Source organism: Marmota monax, unplaced genomic scaffold (genome assembly GCF_021218885.2).
Source record: "Marmota monax isolate L192 unplaced genomic scaffold, Marmota_monax_Labrador192_F-V1.1 WCK01_AAM20220418_F8-fsc00022, whole genome shotgun sequence".
Classification (NCBI taxonomy): Eukaryota; Metazoa; Chordata; class Mammalia; order Rodentia; family Sciuridae; genus Marmota; species Marmota monax.
The window spans coordinates 28,550,870-28,566,783 of record NW_026695215.1 but is presented as its reverse complement, the minus strand read 5'-3'; the positions used below and the strand labels follow the sequence as shown (position 1 = coordinate 28,566,783).

Here is a 15,914-nt window from a genome sequence, read left to right as displayed (position 1 = left end):
CAAGATAAAGAAACTCTCCTTATCTGCTTCATATTCTACACTATGGCCAGAAGATGGCAGTATATCACCATGCCCACTTTAATACTTCAATAGGGACCCAGATACCAGCTGGGACTGGACTGGGCAATGAGCACATTCCTGCACCAGAAAATTCTTCATGAGGCTTAGCCCACAGCTCACCTGTTTAAGGTGCACATATCAGTAAGATAATCCAAGCACTTAAGGTAGAGAATCCCAAACTTGTTCTCAAGGAAGAAATTCCCTTTCAAACATCATGACAATATTCTTGTCTTCTATTTTTGGTAAATTTGGATTTGGATAAACTATCAACCTTTATTAGGACAGAACACTTTTAAAGAGACCCATGAACCATTGCCAATCAGCTGATCTCAGTGATGTAGGAGATGTGTTTTTTCTTCAATGTGTTATATTTTAGGAGCCTGGCAGATGAAATAAAAACATCAGTAGGTGTTGGGGTCCAGCAGAGAAACCTGGGCAACCAGGCTCACCCTGTGGCCCCCAACACAGCCAAAACCACCTGCTGGCATTGGCTAGTAGGAGTCAGGGTGCTTCTGTCCATTCCCAAGACTCCAAGTTCTTTCAAAAGATTACAAAATGTATCCGCACAAATTCAGCTGTTACATTGACTGGCAAATGATTCTTTCCACATCAAAAAATAAACACAGGGGCTGGGGCTCAGCAGTAGGGCACTTGCCTGGCATGTGTGAGGCACTGGGTTCAATTCTCAGCACCGCATATAAATAAATAAAATAAAGGTCTGTCAACAATTAAAATAATATTTTTTTAAAAAATAATAAAGTAAATAAATAAATACAAACCTCCTAGATCTTATAACCATTTGGACAATGACTCCAATATTTAAATTAGTGAAAGCTATTTTAATAAAGCAATTTGCTCCATAAATTCCCTAAGGAGTCCCAGGTAATACTGAGAAACAAAGGTGCTTTGTATGCTAACAGGCTTATAGAAAACAGTAATGAGAGCATACCTTTGAAATCTTGGTAAGAAAAAGACTGATTAAACTTAATTACAAACATTCTACTTTGAAATTGTGAACTGGACCCAAATGAGCAAAGCTTGTCAGTGATGGCATCTCCATTGTGAGCCATGGTGTTTAAGTGAAGACTTGAAGGGATTCCTATCTTATTGTGGTAGGATTTTTTTTTTCTTTATATTTCTTCTATTACAACAAAGTTCCGGACCAGGGATGTACCTCAGTGATACAGTGCTTGCCTAGTACCCATGAGGTCCTGGATTCCATTCCCAGCACCACAAAACAAATATTTTGTGAAGGTGAGCCACAAAATTGAGTAACTCAAAACAAGTTCACTACTCACCCCTCCTATGTACATGTGCCCAGGTATGCAAGTACTTGGCCTTCTTTTCCTGGGAGCCCTCACCTTCAGTTAAAGGCCTCTAAAACTTGCAGAGGCCCGAGTATGGAATAGAGGCTTGGCTTTGTGGTCTTTGTGGTATTAACCAAGACTGCCTCCCTTTATGTGCCTGCTTAAAGTCCACCCCAAACTGCATTCTCCATCTGCCCTGCTTCTAGAGACTGTCAGCTCCATAGTTTGCCAAAGCAACTACTGGGGGAGCATCAGAACCATTCTGAGTGACTATAAAAACCTGGCTATGGCACCCATTTGAAGCTCACATGCTCCCAAATGACAATACCTGACCACTAACCTGTCCAACTGTGGTCTGACCCACATCTAGCAGAAAGAGAGAAGGAGGGACATTAGAGCTAACAGAATAGCAGCTATGACTACCTCTGGCATGGACAAGACCAATGTGAGTCCTACTGCATTAAAGAATTTTACAGATGTTTTTGGGTACCAAAGGGAGGCAGGGAAAGGACTCCTAGAATTATAGCAGCCTGTCCCTTCAAACCCTCAAGGAAGACCCCAAGGGGAGGCTGGGGGTCACAGGGTTATAAGGAGTAGGCAGAAAACCAAAGGAGTGTACTTTTTGAGGACCTTAAGAGATGAAGGGCCCCCATTTCACCATTGTTCAGTGAGGGACTGGTCTCCTGAGGGAAGTCTCTGTCACAAAACCATCAACCCCAGCCTACTAACCCAGTTAGCAATGTAAGACCCCACTAGGACTGTCTCAAAGATCACCTCCAGCTATGTATCAGGTAAAACCACCCAAGCTGGCCTTCATGCAGGTAGGCAGTTGGGTTGATCCCTTGCTCTAAGGGTGCCTTGACTTGGAAACCAAATGTCTAGAAATGGAGCCATAGAAAAGGGCCCTTAAGACCTATGCTGCCTAGAGTCACCTGTAATAATGCCACCCTTTCCCAATTCCTTTCAAAATAAATGAAACATGAGTACAGAAGTTATAAAACTTAAGTTGAAGAGATGGTGGACCCCTCCAACTTGGGTCACAGGCCTTCCCCAACTGGTCCTGGATGAAGTTCTCCCTTTCCAAAAGCTTTGGTCCCAGGAGCCAAGGATAGCCAGACCTGCAACGGGCCTTTAGTAGGGGCCTTGAGAGACCTCCAAAGTACAAAGTTCACCCCCCAACACACTTACCCTGTGCTTGCCAAGCATAGCTACCACCCTCATATGATGGGAGGGGCTGGGTGAGCCCACACATCACAGTCTACTTACTCAGTGTGTTATCCTTTAATGAAAAGCTGAGTCAGTGGGCCACCCTTCTCCCCAAGACCCCCTCAGCAGATACCCCTCATTACTGGCTGCCTGGAAGATAGGATGGCCCTGAGGCAGCCAGCCTTGCTGAGGGGTCAGTTTGCAATGACCTAGGAAAGGCTTTATCTAAGAGACCTTGGATGTGGCAGCAGCAACAAGGACAGAGGAAACTAAACCAAGGTCAGGGATGATGGAGGACAGAAAGTCTCTGAATCCTGTTGGGATAAAGGCCGGTGCTCAGGAATAGTACAGTCTCCCCAGGGTCCTGGAGGCCCTTCCAAACACTCTGGAAACCCTAAATCCCATATCCAAGCAGGCTGATGTCACACAAGAAGTAGTACTCAGGGCCACTGAGCTCAGAGAGCAAGCCAGGCACCACCTCATGAGCTTCAAGGTCCCACGCCTACAAGGTGAGTCTAGCAGGGCTAAGGCCAGAGCCACCAGGAGACTAGGAACCACCTTCCACTAAACCTGCTTGTCAGTCACTATAGACATCTAAGAAGGTGGTCTTCTCCTTAAGGTTCCAGGAGTGTCCAGGCAGAACTGAGGCAACAGCAGGCCAGGACACCCTGGTCCCTATAGATCCGTGACCTTGTTTTCCACAGCAGCTGCAATCTGCTGGAGACGATAGCCCAATTGCATCTTCTGAGCTGTGCCATCCTCCTCCAGGGCAGTGATGATCTGAAACGCAGACACCAACACCATTAGGGGAGATCTTTGGCCCACACATTCACTGCAGACATCAACAGGCCTCCAAAGAAGAACAACTGGCAGTAAGAACCTGAGAAATCCAGCAAAATGCCTCACTTCCTGTATGACCTCAGAATCTCACTGGAGATCATAGAGTAAAGTCACCATGGAGTTTTAGGGATTAATGAGGTAGGGAATGATATATTTTACTCAGTTACCTAGCACTTATGTTAAAAAAAAAAAAACATATACCTCACCGAGTAAAATTGTTGAATGGAGACCAACCCCTTACTGGTTTCTCACCACAAGCCCCTCAGAAGCCCTGCTGCAGCCATCCCAGCTCACCTGCCCTCCAGCCAATAGCAAATCCTGAATCCCTGTGTGTCAGATGCCAAGCAGAGATCAGGGACCAGGGACCCAATTATGGCCAGAAAGATGTTGTATGAGAGACAAGTAATGAGCAACCATAAACAGGGGGCTGCCTCAAAGGTAACAAGGAAGCCAGGCACATGCCTGTAATCCCAGCAGCTCAGGAGGCTGAAGCAGGAGGATCACAAGTTCCAAATCAGCCTTAGCAATTTAGTGAAGATGTAAGCAAACTAGTGAGACCCTGTCTCAAAATAAAAGATAAAAAGAAAAAGAAAGGGAACAGGAGAGCAGCAGAGTTGGGGGAGAGGAACGGTCTCCCACTCTGTCTCCATACAGGAGCACAACTATATCATACCCCCACCTGCCCAATGCCTTAGCCCCCATGCTGCAGAGCCTGGACTCCACATTTGTGGATCCACTCATTGTCAAATGACTGCTGTCCCACTAGGCTATGGGCCACAAGGAAGGTTCAACACTGAACAGCAACAGCCGTATCACTAGTGCCACCCAGACATGTGAGTGAATGATTCCATTAGACAATGTAGGTTGACTGATGAACACTTAATGTAACAGGCCCAGCCCAGGGGTCCCCCAGAAAACCCCCTTACTGACTCTGTTGTACCCTAAGTCATCCTCATCCTGTGCCTGAACCCTTCTCTCTCATGGTTCATGCAGCCCAGTCAGGTCTGAACCCACAGAGGTGCCCATGCCCCGAATGCTGCCTACTTCAGAATCTGATAAGGGTTGAACAAAGGCATGGCCCAGGTAGAGATGGCAGTTATATGGTCCCAGAGCACATCCTACACACCATTTCCAGGCCCTGATAGATTCCCCAGCCCCACTCAACCACTATCACCATGCCTGGGGGCCCTGCTAAGGAACTGGGATGGGGAGTTGGGAAGAGCAGAGCCAACTTCTTAGAGCCAAGAAGAGCTATTCTTTTAACCAAGAAGCATGCCTACAGGACACTTTCCAAACCATTAAAGGACCCAGTCCCTACCCTATTCCATGCTGAGGGAGCCCCCAAAGACTCCCACCTACCCTGAGTCACAGAGTCACACCTCTTCACATCTATCCCTCCCCTCAGCCTCCCAGAGGGTACCTTGAGGTCAGCTTCCCAGTCAGGGCCCAGAGCTGCCCACCTGGTCATAGTATTTGTTGATATACTTGTAGAGTTCATGCAGGGCCACTCGTGCCCCGAGGTCACCAGAGTAGTTCTAGAAGGAAGGCAGATAAGAAGTTAGAGAGATGAGGGGTCTGGCCAGCCATGGGAGCAGGCCCAGGACTCCAGGGGAGGGTGAGAAGAAAGAAGGAAGCCTAAGAGGTAGAGCAAGGGACAGGCCCTATAGTGGGAAGTAGAACCCCACCACAGACTAGGGACTTCATGCTAGGCATGCCTAGGCTGTCCTCATGCCTAGCCTGAGGACAGGAGTCTTCTTGGTAGGAAGAGCCTCTATTCTGCAGTTTCCTCAAAGACTTGCCTCTCTCTCTGTCAAGAATGTCACTTGGAACCCCCACCTTCCCAGGGGACATGTAACAGGCCCAGCCCAGGGGTCCTCCAGAAAACCCCCTTACTGATTCTTTTGTACCTTTAGTCATCCTCATTCTGTGCCTGAACCCTCCTCTCTCATGGTTCATGCAGCCCAGTCAGGTCTGAACCCACAGAGGTGCCCATGCCTCTTGGTTCTACAGGGCCAAGTAGAACCAAACTCACTTGTAGGCTGTCAACCCAGTATAATTCTGCTCTGATCCCACTCAAGGATTTCCTAAAGTCTTTCCATAGAGACACCTGAGTGTCAACCTCCTAACTGGGACACTGGTGTTGATATCACCTAACTTGTGGGGGCAGTAATGGGGATCAAATAAAATAAAGCCAATACCCCAAAAGTACAGCTGCTGTTAGTACTGTGCTTGTGATCAACATCATCATTTCAGAAACACTTTTCTGAAACTGTTTGAGGGGTAGGTAGGGGCATGACTATACCATAAAGGCTAGCAGAACAGTGGGAAGATGTGGGCAGGCAAATGCTAGCAGGCCTAGAGTTGATCCCAAGCATTCCACAGACCCCAACAGGCATCCAAGCACCTGACTGAATCAGATTAAGTGGCAGCTTCAGAATAAGACCCCTGCTTACTCCGTGATGAAATGCTCGGAGTGCTGATATCTTGCATTAGTAATTGGATCATTCTACATTTATACTGGTGGTGTGTATCATGTCCCAACCAACTTACAGGGCTGTTAAGGTCCCAAGGGCTTCCCTGCCAAGGAGCAGTATGAAGAGGGCAGGATTGTCATGGTAGGAGGCTTGTACCCAACCCAAAAAGCAGAGGCAGGCCTTACCCGGGACAGCTCAGCCAGGACAGAGTTCATCTCTTGATCACTGGCTGGGACATTCTGTTTGATGTCTGCATAATACCTGCCAAAAAGCCAGGTACAACAGCTGCTTGGTAAATAAGCCCACTCCTCCCAGTCCCCACCAGGACCCACCCCCAAGACCTCAGCTGTATGCACGCCCATCCACCAACACCCTCTCCAGACTCACTCCCTTCCCCAGTACCTTTCCACCATCCCTTTGTAACGGGGAATATCACGAGCATACAGAAGTTTGTTGATGGGGGAGTCCTAGCACCGCCAGCAGGAGGGTAGTGAAGAAAGAAAGAAGGATGACAGCCTCTGTTAGGGTGATTGACTCCCTAGGGTTTCTCAGCAGTGCTTCAGTTTTAAAACTAAAAGTCCCACATCCTGGGAACCCCTCAGTCCCCAGCAAACCAGGATGATTTGTAACCCTAGCCCACTTTCTTCTGCAGGATCCTCCTCTATTCCCTCTGTGCTTCAACATTCATTCTCTGAGATCCTCAGCTAAGGATCCTCCCCTGTTATTCTGAGATTATGCCTCCATCTGGAGCCAGAATGCAGAGTAATTCCTCATGTAATTATGTTAAAAATCAGCAAATTGTGACCCAAAATATCATGTAAATTGCCCCAGACCATCTCACTCCCCAGTGACTGAGCTAAAATTTGAAGCAGGTCTCTCAAGTCAAAGACCATAATTCTCACACACTCAGATACAGCCTATATCACCAAACTGGGTTCAAGTCCCAGCAGCCATGACCTCTGGGCCACATACTTCTGCTCTCAGGACTTCTGGTTCATGCTAAAGCTGCCAGGAAGAGGAGAAAGATCTTTGGATGGCACTGCCCTATTAGAACAGGTCCAGGTTCTACCTCAGCCTGAGTCGGGATGTATGCTATCTCCTCAACTCTCCACGTTTGGCATTCCTGGCTTAGACTATTCCCCTAAGCTACCCAGGAACTATTTGCTGTTCTGTAGGAAAGAGGAGGCAGATAGAAAACCTGGCCGAAAAAAAAAAAAAAAAAACATCACCACACAGGATCCACCCCTAGAGGTGACCCATGAGTCCTGATATGGCTTTGTGATTTTCAGCTCATCATAGGCAGAATAATGAGAACATGTGGAACAAAAAATGGCTACAAAAGACAGCACTACAAAGTGGAACTTTCTATTTTGCTTCTTCACTAACTCTTACAGGTATGTCTCTTCAGAGATCAGAGACCAACCATAGCCCAGAGGTCTGAGCTAAGCAAAACTTCATTCATGGAACTGCAAAGCCATAAAGGCCCTGCCTAATGGGTGTCTGAGCAACACGTAAGGACCCCATATATGATGGGACTCAGGCTTTGACTACATACTCCCAACCTTGGTACTACCAGAGACCACTTGTCTATGCTTCCCAGATGCCCTTGTCAGCACAACCCTCAAACCTAACTCTCTCCTGGACCTTCCTCCCCTCTAAACCACTAGCAGACAGACATCTCCACCACCCTAAAGAACCAAATCCACCAGGCAGCCCAGAGTGGCACTCAGATTGGAGAATCCATGTCTCCACTGGAAATCACGTGGTAGCCCCACAAATACCAAAGGCTTACCTCTAAATCTGAACTCACCATAGCCAGAAGCATAGGGATCATGCGTATTTGTCCTTCTTCTATATCCCCCACATCCAATCTACAGTTTATCTCTGCCCTGCACCTTGTTGCTGGCTTGAATCTGGCCACTGCTTGTCCAAAGAACAGCATAGCTTCCTCTGGACCCCCACTGCTTAGCTGCCATGATGCTCTGCCAAATTCTCATAAGACCTGATCATACCACACCCCCATTCCTAGGTCTTCTGTGGCTCCCCATTGCCCCCAAGGGGAGACCTCACCAAGTGGCCCTGGACTACTCCCAAAGCCTTCCAGGTTACAACTGCTATCTACATCTTAATCTTGTAATTAGGCACATAGTGCCCCCTACTCTTGCTCATCCCTTAAAATTAACCAATTGCCACCTTCCAGAAAGCTCTTGAAACAAAGCTTGGCTGGCGAATGTCTTAGGTCAGTGGCCTCCCCTAACCCTCTTCCTTGAAACTTTCAGGAGAACCTGAAAGCTGTGTGCACATACAGCACTGCTCACCCCCAGCCCATGCCACCCATGCCCCCATCCCCTTCCTGTTGTATCCAGCCCAGCCTGCTCACCCGGCCCAGCTTGTGGTCAGCCAGGGTGCAGGCATCCATGAAAGTCTGTGCAATGACAAGGAGCACTGCATCCATGTTATCAGACGTCTGCACATCAAACACAAACTGTGGGTTTTTGATTATATTGATCCAGAACCTCAGTGGCAGGCTGTGAGTGGGGAAAACATGGCTGATGATCATGTTGCAGGGGTGAAGGGGGGACCCATATACATTCTCTAAGCCCTGCCCCTGCCCACCTGTTGGTCTTCCAGATATGGATAGTGTCTTGGTCAGAGATGCCATGCTGCTGGGCCTGCTCATCCAGCAGGTCAAAGAAGTACTTCACAGCTAGAGGCACAGGGCGGCTGGTACTAAGAATTACCTGGAACAGGTCATCCACAAACTTCTGTAGGGTGCCCTATAGTAAAAGGGGAAAGCAGACAGGTGTGATCAGCAATGGGATTTTCAGCACCAGCCCAAATCCCATTAGTAGCCACTTTCCCTCACAGTCCAGACCCCACTGCTTGTCTTATAACCCTGACCAGTCCATCCAGCCCCACCTTCATGGATAACAGGCGAGTCAGGTAGATCTCAGGGATGGCCTTAGCTCGCTCACGCTCTCCGCCCCGAAGGCTGCCCCTCCGTGGCCTGGGTGGCTCTGGTTCCTCACTCGGTTTCACCAGGTGCCAGGGTCGGATGCCCCCCTCATCTACATCCTCCAGCATTGGAGTTCCTGTGCCAAGACCCCATAGTTTGTTGCCCCACATCAGGTGCCACCTCCTGGGCCTCCAGGGTCCTGCCAACCTTCCCAGGAGTGGAGATACCTGATTGAGGCTTCTTGGGTAGAAGGAAAATAGGCACAAGCCCACCCTGAGGTCCAAAGAACTGTCCCCCATTACCCAGGACTGGGCAAAGCAAGTGTAGAAGACTGGGAGGGTTAGGTACTCACGTTCTCCAGGGACATAATCCTGGTTTTCCCTGAGTACATGTTTGGTGAGGCAGGGAACAAGGGCCACAGTTGCTCCATCTGGGACCTGATGACCACAGCTGGTGACCCCTCTACCACTTCCACCCCATCATACCCCTCCTCCAACTCCCACCCTCCTACCTTATAATGCTGCAAAGTGTTCAGGCGCCTCCACATACCCTGAACCTCAGAAGTGACATCCTCATCAGAAAGGATGAGGTGTCCAGCCACCCCAGATCGCCATTCTATAAGAATAAAATAGGACTTGGTCCAGGGCTTCTTAGGATCCCCTTGTCATAATGGAACCCATCTTATCCTCCTAAAGGACAACATCCCTTTATCAGGGGCAACCCCTCCCCAAATTCTCTAAAAACCAGCAAGGGCCTAACCACAGGAGAGATTGTCTAATATCACCCACTCTGAGTGATAAGATGTCCCCGTAGGGCTGGTCCTAGGCCATCCCAGGCCCAGCACTATCATAGGTCCCCAGGCCATGCCCCTCTCCACACTTACCAACATCTAGGGTACGAGGTGCTGGCCTTTGGGCAAGAGGTACTCCTTTATAAAGCTGGTCCAGCATCTTCTCCTTGGCTTGGGAGATGGTGTCACAGTCCAGGACCTTCACAGGCACACCCTGAGCCTCTCCTGCCCCAGTCCCCACAGCCAACAGCGCATTCAAGGTCTAAGCAGGACACGTGGGAACCATCAGTATTGTGTGACATTTCAAATGACCAAGACCCAAGGCTAAAGGCAGCAACAAACATGAGAAAGCCACAGCCTCTGACCCCCAAGTACCAAGCAACCCTAAATTCTTGTCTCATCACCTGCCTCCCCCAGGAACAGCAGCTTCCTACATTCACTGACCCCAGCACATAGACAGTGTGCTTGTAAACATCTATGGGGTAAATGGCAGAATACCTGAGTGACACAAACCCTTCTTCACTCAGGTTCCCAGGTGCTTGGCTGAGCTGGTCAGGCTGAAGTGCCTGAGGAAAACCTGCATAAGCCAAGATTCCCTGCCCTATCTGACAGAGAAGCAAGTTTAATGGAGTCTGCATGGCATTTCCTCAGAAGAACCCTCATGTGGAACTAAAGGAAAGCAAATCCAGAGGAAAAACATGCAGATCAGCCAGCCTTCTGACTTGGTAGACAAGGCCACATCCCTAACAGGGTGATCAGAAAGATATTCAGGCCCAATCACAACTCAGGTTGATGTTCCAGGACAGGGCAGACTCCTCTCAGACCCTGGACCTTCTGAAGTACTCTCAAGGTCTGGCTCTCAATCCTCTATCCTCCTAAGATTGTCTAAAGGCCTCTCTTAGGCTGGGAGTACATCTGAGTGACAGAATGCTTATCTAACATATCTGAAGCTCTAGGTTTGATCCAGCATCAAAAATAAATAAGCAAAGACCCCCTTCAGCCTGTAGCCAGAGATCAGCCTGGCTCTATGTCTAGATACAGACACTAGAAGCTAGTACCTCAACTGAGCACTGATATTGCAGACCACACACATGCACACCCTCACCAGGGGACGGTACTCCACATCTTCTCTGAGTAGGCGGTTGTCGTTCAGAGTGTATTTGGCTTTGCCAGTCACGCTATCCACTGGCCCCTTGTCCACTTGATGCTTAATCCCTCGAAAGAGCATGTACAGAGGCTCCCCTACTGAATCCTAGGAAAGAATAGGCAGTTAGGGCTCCAGGCAGGCAGCAGAGGCCTATGAGACAGAGTGCACACTGGGGAAAGGGACAGGATGCAAGCTGAAGGTGACTGAGAACATGCTAGGCAGGGTCTCTGCTGTGGCACAAGTATGCAAGCTAAGTTGCATTGGGGGATATAGGGCTTGTGTTTTAAAGGTCTCAACCCCCTCTGAATAGAAGCTCTATCAGTCTCTGCCTCCCTCACCCTCACGAAGGTATAAAGACAGATGGACATCCAGTTGGTGAGCAGCTTTTCCACCACAGTCTCTGTCCTGGGAGGACAAAAAATGGGAAAGCCAAAATTAGCAAGTGCAACTCAGGGTTCTCTATTCTATAGATCCCAGACCGGACCCAAAGCCCTGCCTCAACTCCTGCCTCCAACTGTCCACTACCCACCCAGTCACAACAGCCTTACAGACCTGCGCAGCATCAGCTTGGGGTTCTTGGCCACATACTGGGCTACCAGGTCACTGAGCAAGGTGCGAAGGATGTCAGTAAAGTACTCAAGCTTCCCATGCAGGGCCACAGTAAGTAGAGATGCAACGTAGGCACGGTCCCGAGCAGAGAAGGTTCGCTGACTCTCCAGTGTGTAGATGAACTGGGCCAGGGAGAAGATATGTCGGGGAGGGGATTAGAAATGGTGGAATGGAGAAGGGCCGGGCCAGGAGTCTAGTTAGGGATAAGATGGGATAGGAAGGGTCCAGCTGAGGGTGGGAAAGCACCTTGGTAAGAAAAAGCTTGCTGTTGAGCAAGTTGGAGAGCTGCCCCAGGCCCTGTTCCACAGTGGGTCGCCTGCTCTCAGGCACACCGAGATCCCGGTGCAAAGGTGACTCCCGGTGCCCAGGGAAGAAGACCCTCTCGGCATACACCTTATAGTCGAGGAAGGGGATGCCACTTCCCAGAAGGTCACTTGTGAGATCAGTCATCTCTGTCATGAGGTCTGTTGAGCAGAAACCAAGTTGGGTGCCAATCCTGTGTAACAGGAGTGGACTTGGGAAGAACCCTAGAGGCAGGAGCCAGCTCTAGGGCCTCACCTGTGAACTCCTTCTTGCAGCGGTCCCGTACACTGCTCTCCAGATTTTCCAACTGGATCTGAACCTTCTTATAGTCCCTCAGGGCCTGCTTGCTCTTCCTCCTGCTTAGCACCAAGATCAGGAAGGGACAGCCAAGAGGCCAAAGCCCTTGCTGGGTTCCACTTAGTCAGGCCTGCTTGACCCAGCCCTATGCACACCCTGACCTTGTCCAGCACAGTCTAACCCAGGGATGACGAGGCATGGCCCAGAATAATTCAGCCTGCCCTATCCCAGCAAGCCACACCCACCCGTACCCTATCAGTGCAGTTGAGCCTAGGGATCAGCAAACTACAACAGCACCAAATTTGGTTTGTGACCTATTTTTACAAATACAGGTTTATTAGAACACAGCCACACTTATGTGTTTTACATACTGCCCCTGGCAGCTTTTATGCCCAATTACAGGGTTGGGTAGTTGATTGCAACAGACACATCCATCCTACAGAGACATCCATCCCACAAAGTCTAAAACATTTACTCTGGTCCTTTGCTGAGCCCTGGTCTAACCTGCCCCTTCCCCATCCTGCCTCATGCCACTTACTGCCCCAGACCAGCCCAGCCCAGCCATACCTGGCTACACCCACCTGTACATGAGGACTATGATGATGACACCCAGAGCCAGAAGAGAGGCTCCCACCCCCAAGCCCACCTGGGCTGCCACAGGAAAAGCCACAGGGCTCTCGCCATCATACTGCACATGACCAAGGGAGAAGTGCAAGTTTCCCATCTGCACCTGTGTGGGGAGTCACCTGTGAGGAAGGGTTCAGCACATCCCCAATGCCCAGCCCTGCCTGGGACCGGCCCACTGACTGTGAACTCAGGCAAAGTATCAGGTGCCTCCCGGAGGGCATGGTGCCGTGGCAGTGGCTGCTCCACAGGGGGCTCACAGTACAGATGGTGCCGGGTCAGTGTCTTCACCACACAGGGGCCATCTCCTATCATGGCCACCACCTCCTCCTTGGATATTGCCAGGTCCAGATTCTCCCCCTGGAACATGAGGTCACTGATCTGTCACTTAGAACACTTCCCAGAGAAAGCTGGTCGCCATTCAGATCCTATCCCCCCACATATGGGAACAATGGTTCTGAGACCCACCCAAGTCACAGGGCTAACAGTCCCTTAGCACTACTCCCCCTGTAGATAGGGCTGACAGTCATGGAGATATCCTTCAGGCTGATCCTCATGACCTTTTTCTGCCCCTCCCTACTTTTTCTATAGAGCTAAAAATGTGGAGAACCTAAAACTGCCTACAGAGTGCTGACCAATTAACTAACAAAGCCAGAGCCCCCATTGTCTGAAGACCCCACAGGTGGGTGATGGATTACCTACCTGTGGCCTGAATACCCACCTACTGCCCACCATGCATGTCAGAACATGTGCCTAGTGTTGTCTCTGTAAGCCAGGCTGCCACATAGGGATCAGCCCAGTTACCTGTTAAGTAGCACACCACTCAGCTACTGTGTGTGCCAAGTTATTTACTGATTGTCATGAAGACACCCATCATGAAATGTTAGAACCCAGGCCAGTAGTCAAACCCCTGCCAAGAGCTAGGGTTCCCCTACTCCATAAACCTCTTAGCCCTTGCTCTACTGTCCTGGCCTCTCTACCATTAGTGCAGTGCTGTCCTACAAAGGGAGGGTCTTTGGGCCCTGCCAAGCTCAAGAAGGAACAGTACCTCCACAGAGAACACACTTCCAGGTTTGTGCCGGAATGGCATGGTGGGGTCCTCAGGGTTGAGGGGCTGCAGAGTGGGATCAGCCTCATAGGAGAAGGGTATGCGGCTCAGTGTTGCAAAGTCAAAGACCAGGTTGTCAAGGACAAATTCCACCTGGACCCAGGGGTCCTCAGGTAGGCCTGGGAGGGCAGGTGTACGGCACATAATGAGATGGGAGGAGTTCACATAACATGGCTCTTCAAACTGGCAGAAAAAGACAAGAGAGGGTCAACTGAGGGGCCATGTAGGAAGAGGGCAGAGCTGGTACCAGCCATCTGTGGTTGTGGGGAAAAGGGACAGCAGCAGCCAGCCCAGTGCAGGCAGGGAGGTCCAAGGGTTTCCTACGTGATGACTGCCACAGGAGGCTCCAGGGGAACACGCTGTCTCCAGGACCGCACGGCGCCTCCGCCCATTCCCCTGGCTAGGCTGCAGCACTCCTAGGGCCACTGTCACGCGGATTCTTGGTGTCTGCACCACATCCAGATTCTGGCCACGAACCCATATCTCACGTCCTCCACTGAAATAGAGCCCATGAGCCACTCATGACTTACATGAATCAGGGTTTTCTGTTTTATTTTGTTACCAAGGATTGAACCCAGGGATGCTTTACCAATGGCCTATATCCCCTGCCCTTTTTATTTTTTATTTTGAGACAGAGTCTCACTAAGTTGCTTAGAGCCTCGCTAAGTTACTGAGGCTAGCTTTGAACTCAGCCTCCCTAGCTGCTGGTATTACAGGCATGCACCACTGCCTGGCTATGAATGAGGATTTAAAAGACAGCCAGTCCCAGCTAGCTCAGCCCAGCCCAAGCCACATGACCCCATTTCCCTATGCATGGGATTCAAGGGCCCACACAGAAAGCCCTATCCCCACTAAGGGAGTGGCAAAAGCTCACTTGTCATACAACCATGCCCATGGTCCCATACCTGAGAAAACTCTTAGTGGGGCCAGCTGAGGTGACATTGGGATCTGATGTGTATTTGAACTGGCCATGCTGAAGCCTCCGCTTAATGGTCCCAAACCACACTGTCACAGGAAGCGTGGCAGGTATGGAGTGTGGGCTGGTCTTACACTGCAGCTGCTCTGACTGCTGTTCCAGCAGTCTGGGGAGAAAGGTGAAAGTAGAAGGCAGGTCACCTGGGCTGGAGGATGTGTAGGAGAGGGGAACTAGAGACCCACTCAAGGCCTCAGCTTACTTTCCTTTCTTGCTTATTGCCATCTCCACCAGGTAGCTCTGAAGGCTGCTTTCCCACTACAGCCCCAGCTTTAAGAGGGCCTGACCAAAGTCTCAGAGGGCAGATTTGCCTTCTCCCACTTTTGTTCTCCCCAGCATCCCAACCCCTCCCATTCTCTCCCTGGAGCACATGGAATTTTGAAGGATAAGGAAACAGCTCTCACAAGTGACAAAGCTGGTCTCCAACCACCACTCGGATATCCTCTAGCCTCCCAGTCAGTAGCTTGGAACCATGCAGGGTGAGGTGGGTGCCCCCAGCTCTGGGGCCACGGGCTGGGAAGATGGAATGCACCTTTGGGTCCTATACAAAGAATGACAGGGAGTGATAGAAAACAAAAACAAGGGAGCTTGAGTCACACAAAAGGGCCCTGGGGTGGAGAGCCACATAAAGGCAAAACCAGATGGGGGTCAGCTGGGAAAATAACTCAGTTGGTAGAGGGCTTGCCTCACATGCACAAGGCCTTGGGTTCAATTCCCAGCACCACAAATAAATAAATAAATAAATGATGAGGGGCCGCCAAAGGGACTAGCCACTTGGTAGCTAGGGGGAGCTCAACAATCTGGCACCTGGTAGGCAAAGTTGAGCTCTGAGATGCTGCGCCCTCTTCCTGGCACCTCCACTGCAGCAGCACCAACCACCTCCTCTCCACTGGCCCCAGTGATGCATACGAGACTGTGGGTACAAGGCAGGCAAGAAGTATGAGGCTGTATCAAAGGCCCCCTTCAAAGTAACCCAGTAGTCCCTCTCCCCACCCCACTGCCAAATGGTTTTCCTTTTTCCATGCTCCATGAAACACATCGGGATTCTCTTGTTTTGGTACTCCTTAAGGCACACCAGCTGGCCTTGGCATCTGAGAATTAATATTTGTGGTTTAACCATTCAAGTGCTACCCCAAAGAGGCTCTCAACAAGGAAGAGTTGATCAAACCTCTGTTATGGCATAAATTTAAAGGAGCCCTGTAAGGCTGGTGTGGCGGGTG

At 50.0% G+C, this 15,914-nt stretch overlaps 1 protein-coding gene across 3 annotated transcripts in view; it reads right to left on the bottom strand.

Moving 5' to 3' along the window:
• Nucleotides 1–878: 878 nt before the first annotated feature.
• Nucleotides 879–15,914, bottom strand: part of Plxnb1 (plexin B1) — a 29,228-nt gene continuing 14,192 nt past the window's right edge. For all 3 annotated transcript variants that reach the window (XM_046431310.2, XM_046431309.2, XM_046431311.2), the window contains exons 17-38: nucleotides 15,502–15,607; nucleotides 15,099–15,235; nucleotides 14,627–14,803; nucleotides 14,046–14,217; nucleotides 13,662–13,904; nucleotides 12,797–12,973; nucleotides 12,571–12,719; nucleotides 11,948–12,048; nucleotides 11,636–11,853; nucleotides 11,333–11,511; nucleotides 11,119–11,185; nucleotides 10,739–10,885; nucleotides 9,727–9,895; nucleotides 9,355–9,458; nucleotides 9,196–9,280; nucleotides 8,807–8,979; nucleotides 8,504–8,664; nucleotides 8,268–8,415; nucleotides 6,290–6,354; nucleotides 6,073–6,148; nucleotides 4,874–4,948; nucleotides 879–3,353 (exon numbers count right to left, since the gene is read on the bottom strand). In XM_046431310.2, the coding sequence (XP_046287266.1) occupies nucleotides 3,249–3,353; nucleotides 4,874–4,948; nucleotides 6,073–6,148; nucleotides 6,290–6,354; nucleotides 8,268–8,415; nucleotides 8,504–8,664; nucleotides 8,807–8,979; nucleotides 9,196–9,280; nucleotides 9,355–9,458; nucleotides 9,727–9,895; nucleotides 10,739–10,885; nucleotides 11,119–11,185; nucleotides 11,333–11,511; nucleotides 11,636–11,853; nucleotides 11,948–12,048; nucleotides 12,571–12,719; nucleotides 12,797–12,973; nucleotides 13,662–13,904; nucleotides 14,046–14,217; nucleotides 14,627–14,803; nucleotides 15,099–15,235; nucleotides 15,502–15,607 (3,034 nt within the window). In that variant the 3' untranslated portion in view covers nucleotides 879–3,248. The remainder of the gene's footprint in view (nucleotides 3,354–4,873; nucleotides 4,949–6,072; nucleotides 6,149–6,289; nucleotides 6,355–8,267; nucleotides 8,416–8,503; nucleotides 8,665–8,806; nucleotides 8,980–9,195; nucleotides 9,281–9,354; nucleotides 9,459–9,726; nucleotides 9,896–10,738; nucleotides 10,886–11,118; nucleotides 11,186–11,332; nucleotides 11,512–11,635; nucleotides 11,854–11,947; nucleotides 12,049–12,570; nucleotides 12,720–12,796; nucleotides 12,974–13,661; nucleotides 13,905–14,045; nucleotides 14,218–14,626; nucleotides 14,804–15,098; nucleotides 15,236–15,501; nucleotides 15,608–15,914) is intronic.